Source organism: Melanotaenia boesemani, chromosome 20 (assembly GCF_017639745.1).
Source record: "Melanotaenia boesemani isolate fMelBoe1 chromosome 20, fMelBoe1.pri, whole genome shotgun sequence".
Lineage (NCBI taxonomy): Eukaryota > Metazoa > Chordata > Actinopteri > Atheriniformes > Melanotaeniidae > Melanotaenia > Melanotaenia boesemani.
This window is the reverse complement of record NC_055701.1, coordinates 19,487,352-19,500,020: the sequence shown is the minus strand read 5'-3', so window position 1 is coordinate 19,500,020 and position 12,669 is coordinate 19,487,352. Positions and strand designations below refer to the sequence as shown.

General features: G+C 37.2%; 2 protein-coding genes across 3 annotated transcripts in view; one reads left to right on the top strand and one right to left on the bottom strand.

The window, feature by feature from the left end:
* Positions 1-467: 467 nt before the first annotated feature.
* cldn11a (claudin 11a) lies at positions 468-4,016 on the top strand. The gene is made up of 3 exons (XM_041971064.1): positions 468-916; positions 1,173-1,337; positions 2,758-4,016. The coding sequence occupies exons 1-3, from the start codon at positions 691-693 to the stop codon at positions 3,012-3,014; spliced, it is 648 nt and encodes a 215-aa protein (XP_041826998.1). The 5' UTR covers positions 468-690; the 3' UTR covers positions 3,015-4,016.
* A 4,823-nt stretch (positions 4,017-8,839) lies between these two features.
* Positions 8,840-12,669, bottom strand: part of slc7a14a (solute carrier family 7 member 14a) — a 45,739-nt gene continuing 41,909 nt past the window's right edge. For both annotated transcript variants that reach the window (XM_041972528.1, XM_041972529.1), the window contains one exon: positions 8,840-11,372. In XM_041972528.1, coding sequence (XP_041828462.1) covers positions 11,074-11,372 — 299 coding nt within the window. In that variant the 3' untranslated portion in view covers positions 8,840-11,073. The remainder of the gene's footprint in view (positions 11,373-12,669) is intronic.

Genomic DNA, 12,669 nt, shown 5'->3' with positions numbered 1-12,669 from the left:
ACAGTAATGGAGTGTCCAGCACGGTCTCCGGATCTGAAATGTGTGGGAGCCGCATGACCGTGTATGTTTTATCGTGTATGTGAAAGAAGACTCCATCAAACCAATCTATATCGTGGGAAATGTGGAAATGCTCCAGGAAGCTGGAGATAGATCACATTGTTTCAAAACCTGAAGATACAAAATACAACCAGTAGATGGCAGCAGATCTCTTGTCAAGTATGCTCAACTTCTAACTCGACCATCAATGTAGTCAGGCAGGATGGCAGAAAGGGGCAGTGCACTGGAGAGTGAGTGTGATTTCACTCTCCAGTGAAAATAGAAGAAAAAAAAAGAAAGAGAGAGAGAGAGAGAGAGAGAGAGAGAGAGAGAGAGAGAGAGAGAGAGAGAGACGTGTCTGATTGGCTGAGTGTTTTAGACTTTTTTCCCCTTTTGCTGAACTTCTTATAAAGCTTATGATGGTGTAAAAAGCTTCATTCTTTTGAAGTGCGTGTCAGAGCTCATTTGATGGAATAACTAAATTGGATGGAGGAAGTCAACTTTATACTGGATTAACTTGTTTGGTGGACTATCAGATCTAGATTAGATTTTTTCCACATTTTTGCAGTTTCTTTAATTTCTTATTGCTTTAGTTTTAGACTTTAAAACGATTTCTTGACTCAAGACAAGTGGTCTTTACACACACTTTGTACCATGGCAAACTCTTGTCTCCAACTGAGCGGCTTTCTCCTTAGCTTCCTCGGCTGGCTTGGTATCATGATTGCAACATCCACAAACGACTGGGTGACTATGTGTAAATATGGGTTGAACACCTGCAAAAAGATGGATGAGTTGGGAGCCAAGGGACCCTGGGCGGACTGTGTCATCTCTACAGCGCTCTACCACTGCGTGACCCTAACTCAGATCCTTGACCTGCCAGGTAGATACTGTTTTGTGTCCATACCTTCAAAAGATAAAAAGGTTTCTTTCTATTTTCTTGGCTTTACTTTTCTAAATGCTCTTGTTTGTCCACTTAATGTGATTAGTTATATAATTTTTATATAACTCTCCTCGTGGCTTGATGGAGTTTGTTTTATTCAAGATGGCTTGTCATTTGTATTTAGCTCATGGTGTTATTTTTGTTAACACAACTTCATGATAGATTTTTTTTATTTATTTATTTATTTTTTCTACAGCCTACATCCAGACAACTCGAGCGCTGATGGTTACAGGATCTATCCTAGGTCTCCCAGCAGTGGGAATCATCCTTATGTCCATGCCCTGCATCAGCCTTGGAAATGAACCCCAGAGCTCCAAGAACAAGCGTGCCATCTTGGGAGGTGTACTGATACTTATAGTTTGTAAGTTTATTTTTTTTATTTTGCAGGTCCAAGTGTTAAATGCTGTGTTTAGACAAAATTTAAATCAGACTGTGAGACCCTGACTTGCCAACACCAACATCTTCTCCAGACTTCCCCATTTTGACCTGGTCTAACCTTACCTCTAATGCTTACAAGCTGCAGAGAGCAAAGGATGTTAAATATGACTGGTTTCCTCTCGAGGGCGGACACATATGCACACATTCAAGCTCATTTGTTTATATGTTCCTGTTCCATTGAACCCTTCCCCTCACAACCCATCACATTCCTGTTATCCACCTACTCTGATCCACACCCTCCCTTTGTCCCAAGCCATATGGGAATTCTCTCCCTGAGCTGCCCAGTTTACTGATTATAAATATTTCACTTTTCCACTTCTGTTTTCCCTGAAAAGAAAATTTAGCACCTGCATCCATATCATATTATCTTTCCATTTTTCTCTGTTTTCCAGAACTGTTTACAGTTATTTCTGGAGTAATTTCGGCCACTTAGAAATGCTTTAAACTCTAACTGCAAAAAGCTGTTTGCACCATTATCATGCTGCCTATCATGGCCTTACAGAAACTAAAAAAGCCTTCAGCTTGAATCATTAATTTGTATCTGACCATACAAAAATGTATTTTTAATGGGGATATTTTTCTTTTAAATTCTATTGCAGCAGATTTACCATTTTTTAGAGGTGTTGACTTAATATTGTTGCTCTGGTATATATTTATTGATAAAAACCAAACATGAACCAAATAATCTGTCAGTTTTACGTAAAGTTCAGTGATTAGACTGGACTAGATGGTCACACTTACTGTGCCTGCATTAGTCTGCATGGAAAGTCCAGATAATCAGTTACACCATTACAAACAACTTGATTATTTAATAGATGAAAATATAGCTGGCTAAGTATTTGTGGGTCAAAGTTTTGTTAAATAAAAAGTGGGAGCAAAGAAACAAGGTGTAAAAATATTTCGATGTCAGGCTGGACGGGCTCTGTTGCATTACAGTTTATGAATTAATGCTACCTGCTCCCTCTTACTTACAATTGTTTTTGTAGAAGTGGAACAAATAAATTTAGTTACAACTTCAACTAATGCAAAATATAGGTATGTTAATTTTTTTTACAAGAACTCAACAGTAGGGAAAAAAAAACATGTTGTAGTATGTATTGGTATTGAAGTTGCAAGATGAATCTTTGTGTGTACAGTATTCAAATGTACTGAATTATGTACTAATTTAAGTTTTAGCAACGTGTTATTTATTGGTTTGTGCTTTCAGATAGCATGTTGGCACTGTTGCAAACCACAAACTTTTGGTAGCTATTTAGACATAAATATATATATATGAAAACATTTGTATAAATTCATTGTAATAGGCAACATTTTTGTGTGTGTGTGTGTGTTGTCCTCCTCAGCATTGTGTGGTATGGTGTCTACCATCTGGTTTCCCATCGGCGCCCACCAGGAGCAAGGCCTCATGTCTTTCGGCTTCTCCCTCTACACTGGATGGGTGGGCACTATCTTTTGCTTGCTGGGTGGATCCATCCTTACCTGCTCATCTGAATCCTCCTCTCGCTCCTACCAGGAAAATAATTTTTACTACTCCAAACAGGGGGGTGGCAACCTGCCAGCTGCCTCCTCCACCAACCATGCCAAGAGCGCCCACGTCTGAGTTTGAAGAGATTCTGAAACCTACATGGATGTGTAGGGGACTGTGTTTGTATATAGACTTGTGCACAAAAGCAAACAAATACCTACTCATGTTAAGTACAAATCAATTTGCATGTCAGTCAGTACTGGAGGAGAAAGAGACATATTCACACTCTCTTTCTTTTAGATTATATGGAGGAAGAAATGCAGAAAGTTTGAGTAAATGAGCACACAAACATAAAGTGCACTGAAATCTGGATGTAAAAAGACTGTTTTGCTTGAGCTTTGGTTTTGTTCTGCAGAGGTCATCTTTCAGCCTCCTTATGTTGGATGTGGACTCACCCCACTGTTACCTAATATACAGTTTCCTAAATAAAAGGAATTTTTGTCTATCATGTACCCAAAGATGAAATCCTGTGAATGCCTTTGTTGATGATTATTTTTCGTTCTTTCTTTCTTTCTTTCATTTTCTTGCCAAAATAAAAAAAGATTACCTTATGTTTTGATTAAAGCAGGGTATGACAGTATTATAGTTTGGACTAAAATGTGTTCATATTGTTTATGTACATTGATTTTTCTCTGACAGTATTGTACCACTCTTAAGTGACAGACATGATTGAAATATTGTAGCAGTGCATTTCCAAGCATGATCCGAAGATAATGAATATGGCAAGAAAGTTTTATCCAGCAGTATAATGCTCTTTGTTGAATTCTCAGTATTTGCACTGTAATAACTTATTGTACAGTTCAATTTTTAATCCTTTTTTCATTACTAACGTCTGTTTTAGGTAAGAATAATTACATGGCATAACAAAAGCATCATGTATTTCTAGAGAAGTGTTTGAACATGTCTGTAGATGAAAACATATTTTTCTGTGTGCACTAAATCAGCATCATGCAGATGAGCTTCTCTCTAAGGACCTGATATTTCCAGCTCAGATGCAGTGTCAGTTATGGATATTTATTGTTTCCCAGACATGCTACGGTTATTTTTTTTAACAATAAAGCATTAAATGATTTAAAACTTTGTCTCAAACGCAACTTTTTGTTTCCACAAACAGAATAAAATGCAGTATGTGTGATAAATGGTTATCACTGCAAAAGAACAAGGTGTTTGGTATGATTTTTGATGCATTTTAGTGACACACACTAATTTACAGTATGTGTGTGTGTGTGTGTGTGTGTGCTTGCATCTACTTTAATATGTATCTGAGCTGAAGACAATGGGAAGACATTACGTTCTGTAATGTAATTTGTTGCTGTGACCTTGAGAGAGATAAGCAGAGAAGAGCTTGTCCCTAAGACTGAAAGCCACACACTCCCCCATCACCCACAAACACACAGTATGCATCGGAGGGAGATAACTGTGTCCAATGTGCGCACGCCTTTGCTCATATCAAGGTCACTGAGTCATTACTGGTCACATTACTTGCAAACTTAGCATCCTCATCCCATCCTAAAACAGACAAAAACACACACAGTCATCAAGTCTTCGTCCCATCTTAACTATGTATTTCGATGATTGTCACTTTTCATGTGACTTTCCAGGCACGCCTGTGAGTGCAGGTGTGTAATCGTGTGTATTCCCTGAAATGCGATGCTGTTCCAGGCGTAGAGCCATCCTGTCCACAGGAGACCACGTGGGAGGGTAGTGAGCAAACAAGCTGTTTTGTACTGATGAAAGAGAGTTGTAGTGCTATGATATACTATACTTTAACACTGCTATCTCAAACGGCTGTTTATCATCAACAAAGCTGACTGAATGTTCAAAGAGATGATGTCATTTTTGTTTAATCTTCTCTTGGATATTCTCCCAAGCCAACTTCAAAACTCTGTGATAAATTTCTGATTAACTATCTAATTTTCTGTTCAAAAGTATCCACTTTTTGTGTGTGTCTGCATGTGTGTGTGTGTGTTTGTGTTATTTGCATTTTGTTTCTACCTCCTACGCAAAACCACTTTGACATCAACCCTGAACTTTTTCCCTTCTGCTGTGAAAAATAGGAAAATAAATCACATCAGTAACAGCTATGTTAGAACAAAGCAAAGAAGTTCCCAAAGAAACCAGAGTCAAAGTAAAGAAGCCTGATCAAAACACAACTGTGGTCTAGTTTATTGGAATTATGCTGCCATTGGAGTGGGTTCTTTGGACATTCGGATTGATTTGTCAGTAAAGTGCTGGTTTTGAGTAAGAATATTCTATGTAATCTTTAAAGAAAGATGTCAGACATTTGTTTAAATACTTTAAATACTTTACCCCAAACAACCCCAAACTCTTGCAAATGTATTAATTCTTGCTGAGAGAGGTGAGAGGATCAATATCACTCTAATGTTGTGTATAGTTGGAGCTGTTGATGTATAAATGTTAATTGGTCTCTTTTATATAGCTTTACTGTACCTGGAATGATAGCCAAAGTGTTTTACATCATACATCACATTCATCCATTCACACACTGATGTAGCCCATGAAGGATTAGCTTGGCTTAAACATAAAAAATATACTACCGACATCAATGCAAAAATGTTAGCACTGATCTGAAATACAGCGCATGCTCAAATTTGACAATATCCGACATTATTACGATTTATAGCTATAAAATGTGCTGGACATGACTTTTACTTAACAACATCATGTGAACCTCTGTAAAAGGAAACAAAGACTTCATTAGATACCTTCATCTGTCCCACTCCATCTTGAATCTCTCCATCTCTCCTTTGAGTATTTTTTTAACAAAACCATCGAGCGGTGTGGAGTAGCTTTGAACTTAAAGGACATACTATTTATCATTTGCTGTATTAGTGGAGTGTTTTGAAAAAGCTGAAGTCAAGCATACAAACTGGTTTGACTCAGCCTAATGTTCTTTTGGACCATCAAAATCCCCCCCCAAAAAAAAAAACATTACCTACTGCCTAACAATAAAATAGAAAAGTTGAAACAGAGGACATGCACTTCCTGTTCAACTTCTGTTGCTTTTCCTGCAGGGTAGCTGTGTTGTTTAATCAGTAGTAACACCTAAAGTTTAGGATGAAGAGCTTCACCTCAAGCAGTGCGAAATGTACGTGGTCTTGATTCTGATGTCTTTTGCTTCTGAATAGAATTCTAGATCCTTTTTCTCATCTTGTTTGTGTAGCTCACAGTGCAACTTATAGATCAATGGGGAAGCAAAGACAGCAAATGAAAACTCCCAACTGATCATGTGTTAAACTTTAACTGTCGCTTCATTTGCAAACATGGGGACCTCCACCACTGTGCTTATCACATTGCATCTGTGTGACTCCTACCTAAAGGCCCCTTTGCATTTTTCGTAATTTTTATTCACATTGACCAGTGCATAACATTTAAGGATGTAATTTAAATTTCCCAAGGAGAACTAACCTTTAGGCATTTTGTTATTTTCACCATTAGTAAAACAGAAAATTATCTGGTTATTTTTTTTTCTAAAACATATACTGTTACCCAAAATAACACATCCAAACACACAAACAAGCATAGTGCCATTGCATAACCATATAATGTGTGTACACTTTAGTCTCGCACATTAATAAATGAGCAAGCCTTTGTTTGGTTTTGCAATAAATAACTTTCATTGTTGCATGGAAGCAATATCAACAACGCAGCATAAAACAGTGCACTCAGGAGCAAAATAACCACATGTATGGAAGAAACCTTTTTTTTTTAAAAAAAAAAAAAAAAAGAACTTAGGAAACAACAATATTACACAGCTCTGTGCCAAAATATACAGAAGAGAAAAGAAATATCTAGTAGTTGCAAGAGAAGCCAATCTCAACAAGTCCAACGCACACCGACTGGACACTTGGCCACAGTGAACACTGAGTACAGGAGGAACACGGCACACTTTCTCTCAGACAAAATAAACAAACAGTAGCTGATTTCAAAAGCAGTTGTGACAACATTTGTTTATGTTTGTAATATATCCTTCATAGAATTGTAATAAAATAGTTTCAAGACTTTTTCTGCAGTCTTAAACCTTCTAAACTCCTACAGATGGTTGTAGCAACCATTTGAAAACCCTTCAAAGGAAAGGATTACGACTTATAAATGAGTTTATCTCTCCAGAGAGACTAGGGTTGTTAAAAAATATAGTTTAAGCAGTTTCTCTCTGGCCTCCTTGTGATTAAACAATAGTTCATAAAGTGAAGGCTGATTGCTCCACCCTGCTCAGCTGAGCACACCCACCTGAGGAGGGCCCATGGATGGGAAACAGCTGTAGAAAAATACTTCTCTTCACTTCACTTCTCTTTTGGTGCTTTACTTTTCACTGTATCCTGTCAGTATAGGAGTAATGCGTCTAATGTAGTTGTTGGAGTCCAGAATAATACTTTCCATTTTTAATGAGATACTAACACAGAGAATTTGAAAACAATCATGGCTCTGTTAGCTAAAGTCACTCTGATACAAGAAAATCTTTCCTCTTGTGGGAAAAAAGCTCATTAGTACACCATCCCCCCCAAAAAATAAACAGCTCTCTCTATTTTATCTTAAATGCTCATTTGAAGAAACTACAGCCTTTTACACTTTAAAAGTTAACAAATGGACTTTGGCTTGCCAAGGGTTGCGGTTGAGAGGATAAATATGAGGAAATAGGCATACTGTAGGTGGTTAAGGGAGGACATGAGAGAAAATATTCCCCACATCAGAGTGTTTGCTACATGGTCTTGTCAAATGAAGCCCTGGTTCCCATACCTGGGTGAGGAGACTAGTGTTAAAACAACATGTGATCTCGACTTTAAATATGGGTTTGGATCTCAAAAGAAGAAAAGAACAAGATACTGCTGCAGTTTGCAAGAATTACAAAGAAATATTCTGGTATTTATAAAACATCTGTTACATTCTTCCAGAGCATAGAAACCAAGGCTCCCAGGTTAAGAACCAGGCCTGCATTTGGTTTGGTTTAGTGTCTGTTACATCCTGTTGCAATCAGTCACCACATGCAAGTACAATATTTAGAGTCTGGGCCTCGTGCATGACAGCATGCTACACATTCACCAGACAGTCACATTGAGGCGCAGGCATACAGTAGATCACAAACACACATCAAAACACACACACATGCATCCACACAACCTTTATTCAGACACACAGCAGAAAACATAGCAAGTAACTGTACAGTCCAGTGTCAGTTTGGCTGAGCTATGAATGCAAAGCATTTGGATTGTTTTTTTTTTGGCTGAGTTAGAAGATGATTTGGGCAAGTAAAGAATTGTAGCTGAATAGTAGAAAATACATAATAATGCATGTTTAGATGTGGATGGAATATAATGTGCAAATGTTTGAGGACGCATGAAAGAATTTCCTTTCCTTTTCCTTCTTTAGTGCTTAAAATGTGACTGAAGTCAGTGGCCCATTTATGTAAAAAGTTAATTGAGTTGACAAAAAAAAAAAAAAAATCCTCTTAGTCTTAGAATAAGTATATTGTGAAATTATTCCTTACAGTGTTTTTACACCACAAAATCAAATAGAAAATATAGAAATAATAAAACTATTACATTGTCATAAAAAACAGATTAAATTTGAAATAATTTAATAAGATATATATTTATTATAACTTTTATGTACATTTGCATTTGGTTGACTATAATAAAACAAAGTTTAATTTTCTAAAATTATATATATATATATATATATATATATATATATATATATATATATATATATATATATATATGGAGAGAGCAAGAGAAAGTGAGAGAGTTTGTCATTCCTAATGAAAAAGAAAACAATAAAAGACTATTTTTTTAAAAAACAAAAGGAATAGAAAAAATGGGAATGGGTATTTGATTTAATGGGAATTTTTAATCTCTGCAATGGACCTTGTTAGTCTTGAATTGATGCTCCAGTTCTTGCATGACAATCAACCTAAAAACCTCAAGAATTGCCATCATTTGCATATTGCAAATCATTTTACTTAACCACACTAAATGCCTTTTTTCCTTTTTTTTTTTTCTTTTTTTTATTGAGCATGGTTATGGGAGGAGTGGGAGTTGAGTGCTTAGCGTGGCTTCCTTAGATTTAGTGCATTAGACAAATAAGGCTTCCCTGGAAGGGACTGATGCAGCAACAGGGGGCACAAGAAAAGGGTACAAGGGCAACAATCAGGGCAGACAGCAGCACCAGAAGCTATTGAAGGAGCACCCTTCACCTCCATATACAACATGACAACAAAACAGTTTGCTATTTGGTGTATGCAAAAATCCCACAAAGTTTTACAGCATAGGTTTTACAATGCCTTTTATATAAACCATTTTTTTTCTTACAAGTAAACTTGGTCGCCTTGCCTTACATTCTAATATGGATTGAAACCCTCAACCTGGGCAGCTTTACTTTTTTTGCCTTTTAGACTGAGCCATTAGCATCCATTGTTTGGTTTTAATGGTTTTTACAACCACCTCAGGGTGCTGCAACAACAGGTATTGTGTAAAGAGAGGAACTTTAGCTTAAGCCACATGCATAAAAGTTGAGGAGTTAGGGGAAAAGGAATGATCACATATACAGGCTTGGAGCAGAACCACAGGGAGAGAAATAAATGTCCTGTACACAAAAGAGATAGAACAGGTGCTTAAGCGAAACAGGAGCAAATGGATTGAAAGACCACAAATAGTTTACTGTTACCAATACAGACTGAAAACCAATCCTTGGTCTATTACTAGTGACTCCCCGATGACAAGCTGATGTTAGGGACAGAGTGAGATGGTAAACTGATCAAGGAAGAGTTGAGTTGGAAGAGCCAAGAAGTGGTGGAAGCATGTAGACAACATGTGAGAAAGGAAGAGCAGAGAGGGAAAAACTGAAGAAGAGAGAATAGATTCTCAGATATTTAACTTTCCAGATAACATCCTCCAGTATTAAAATAATTCCACTTACTTGAATGAACTAAAAATATATTCCTTCCAAAACACTGATAGTGAGAAATAACCTTGTTGACTGAGAAAAAAGAACACAGAAAAGACTAAAAACAAAATATGGCCTCATTGCAACAAACCCTTCAGTTTGTCTTCTTCAGACCGCTGTCAAATCTTTTAAGGTACACAAATGAGCATGTGTAGGTGAATTGATTTTGTGCTGCATGCTGGGGCAAGGTGAGGATAAAAAAAAAAAAAAAAAAAAAGTACCAACACACATTTAAAAAAAAAAATTTAAAAGAACCCACTTTACACACACACACAAACATAATAATCAATGTAAAGGTTAGGTTTGAGTGCACATACAATAGAATCCCCCCCATACACACACACACACACGCACACACATGCACACACACACACACATATACACAGGCAAACGTAAAGTAGAAAACAGACAGAACCAGAAACTCACACACAGTAGATGAAGGCACTATTGCAAGCAGTCCAAGTACGATTTGTCACAGAAAACATCAACACCCTTTTCCAAATCCACTTCGAAGTCCCTTGGGTTAGATGTTTAGTAAGGGACAAAGTTTTATTCTGGTTGTGTCAGCATGTGTGGCAATGTTTTTCCTGTCTTTTGTAAAAAGATAGCAGGAAAAAGTCAGATGTGACCTCAGGAAGTCATTTGGGCTTGGCATGCTGTCATCTAACTTTCCTGTCAGTCTGAGCTGAAACAGGAAGAGAGCTGCTGATTCATCTGCACTGTATCATCACCCTCCCCTTGTCCCATAATTCTTGTCAATAAACAGTTATAATGTTGCGAAGTACATGATGTCACTTGTGTCACAGTGCAGTGATCCACATTATATCTAATCTCTTGCTTCGTTCGTACTTTTCTAACTGGCCTTTCTTCATGGGAAGTTGACTTTAGTGAGTGAATAACAAGTGATCAAGACACCCATGACCTTGAAGTCTACATTTGAGTGGGAGTGACATGCTAAGCTTAGTTGAATAATGTAACAGCCAAGCTGTTACACTGCCCAGAAACAATCTAGCCCAAGGGATAGATACACAAACAAGTACACACACATGCAAGCATGCACACACACACACACACACACACTTTATCATTCATGCACTCACACACTCTTTCCCTCCCTTCCCTCAGGCAGCAGACAAGGCAGTACATTCAGAGTAACACAAAGTCAGTTCTTTCAGAAATCCATCGGATCCTCCTCCGCACGGCTATTATTAGCAATGGTTCTGCCTCCATCTTTTGATGGCAACCCATCACTTTCAGGTTTTGCCTTAGGGGGAGAGGTCATCCCCGATCCCCCCTCTGGAGCACCCCAGGTGTCAGTGGTAGGGGGGTAGAAATCATCATCGAAGCCACAGAAGCCCTCGTCCACACCCTGATCGTAACGCTGGTAGGTGGAGGCGTGCACCTCATTTTCTCTGGCTGTGATCTCCAGCGTGCTATTCCACATGCCGTAACCAAAGTAGATGAGCACACCTGAAAAGACACATAGATCAATGCACTCGCATAAACAAACCATGTGATTGAGCATTGATAGCAAGAGTGTGTATTAAGTATATTAACCCTGCAGATGTTTGCATTTTTAATGAAAAATGCCAGCTTAAACGAATGCAGGGATGAATATTTCAATAGATTTTATAATAACTGCATTTACTGAAAACGTGAAGCTGTTCAGTGTAAAATAAATTGAACAATAAAGTCAGCAACTCCTGAGCTGCAGCTTCTGCACCCATTTTTTGTCATTTTCCAACATAATAATAAATTGCCATTGGGTCAACCTGCAGATATTTACATTATGTAATTTTGGGTTAATATTAAAGACTAACAATAGTTTTGTGCTTGTGTTTAGCCTTGCTGGTAAAAAGAATTAATTTACCCTAAAGTACTACTGGTACTTTGGCCCCTTTGATTAGTTTGTAGTGTTCTTTGTTTCCTACTATAGTTATGTTACCTCATTGCACTGACCCGAGGATAATTCACAAAATATATTCCTTTTCCTGTTGATATTATTTTCATGACAATCAGGTCTTACTACAAGTTAGACTCAGCATTGTTAACATGTTCCTTCAGGTTCACTAAACATAACAGTTAAATTAGATTCAATTAAATTAATAAACTGATCAAAATTAATCATTACATGCATGGATGTAGAAAAGTATTCCCATGCTTATGCCCACTGGCAATTTTTTGTGTTTAGTGGGTAGAAATTAATTTGTATAACTAAAAAAAGTGATGTGCATTATTTGGGCTTTGTTTATTTATTTATTGGTTTAACTATTTAAAAATTGACCATCAGAGCAACTTTCATATTTTCTACTTTGACTTTGAAGACATGTTGTCCAGCTGCCCACTTCCTTGTTCAACCTTCATTTTAAAGATTGGGTGAATAAACTGGTTCTATTGGAGTGGAACTTATACATCAAACAACATAAACCACTGCAAAAAAATAAATTTTATGCAAGCATCATTTTCGAATGTCTGCTAACTTTAAGCTCTCAAATATAAGTCAAATAATATAAAAAAGATTAACTCTTTTCAGTTCAAGTAACACTATTGTCCTGCATATAGGAAACTGCTAAGAAAAAAAAAAATATCAGGCTGTAAAATACACAAAATCAGACCCATACCAAGTAAGGACAACATGATAGTTAACTGACATATTTGCTGCTGTGTGATATAATGGGGCAAATCTATTGTTACATTGTGAATCATGAGAAAACCCCATAGATTCCTCTTAATGGCAGGACAAATACAGCTGCACAGGCAGACACAA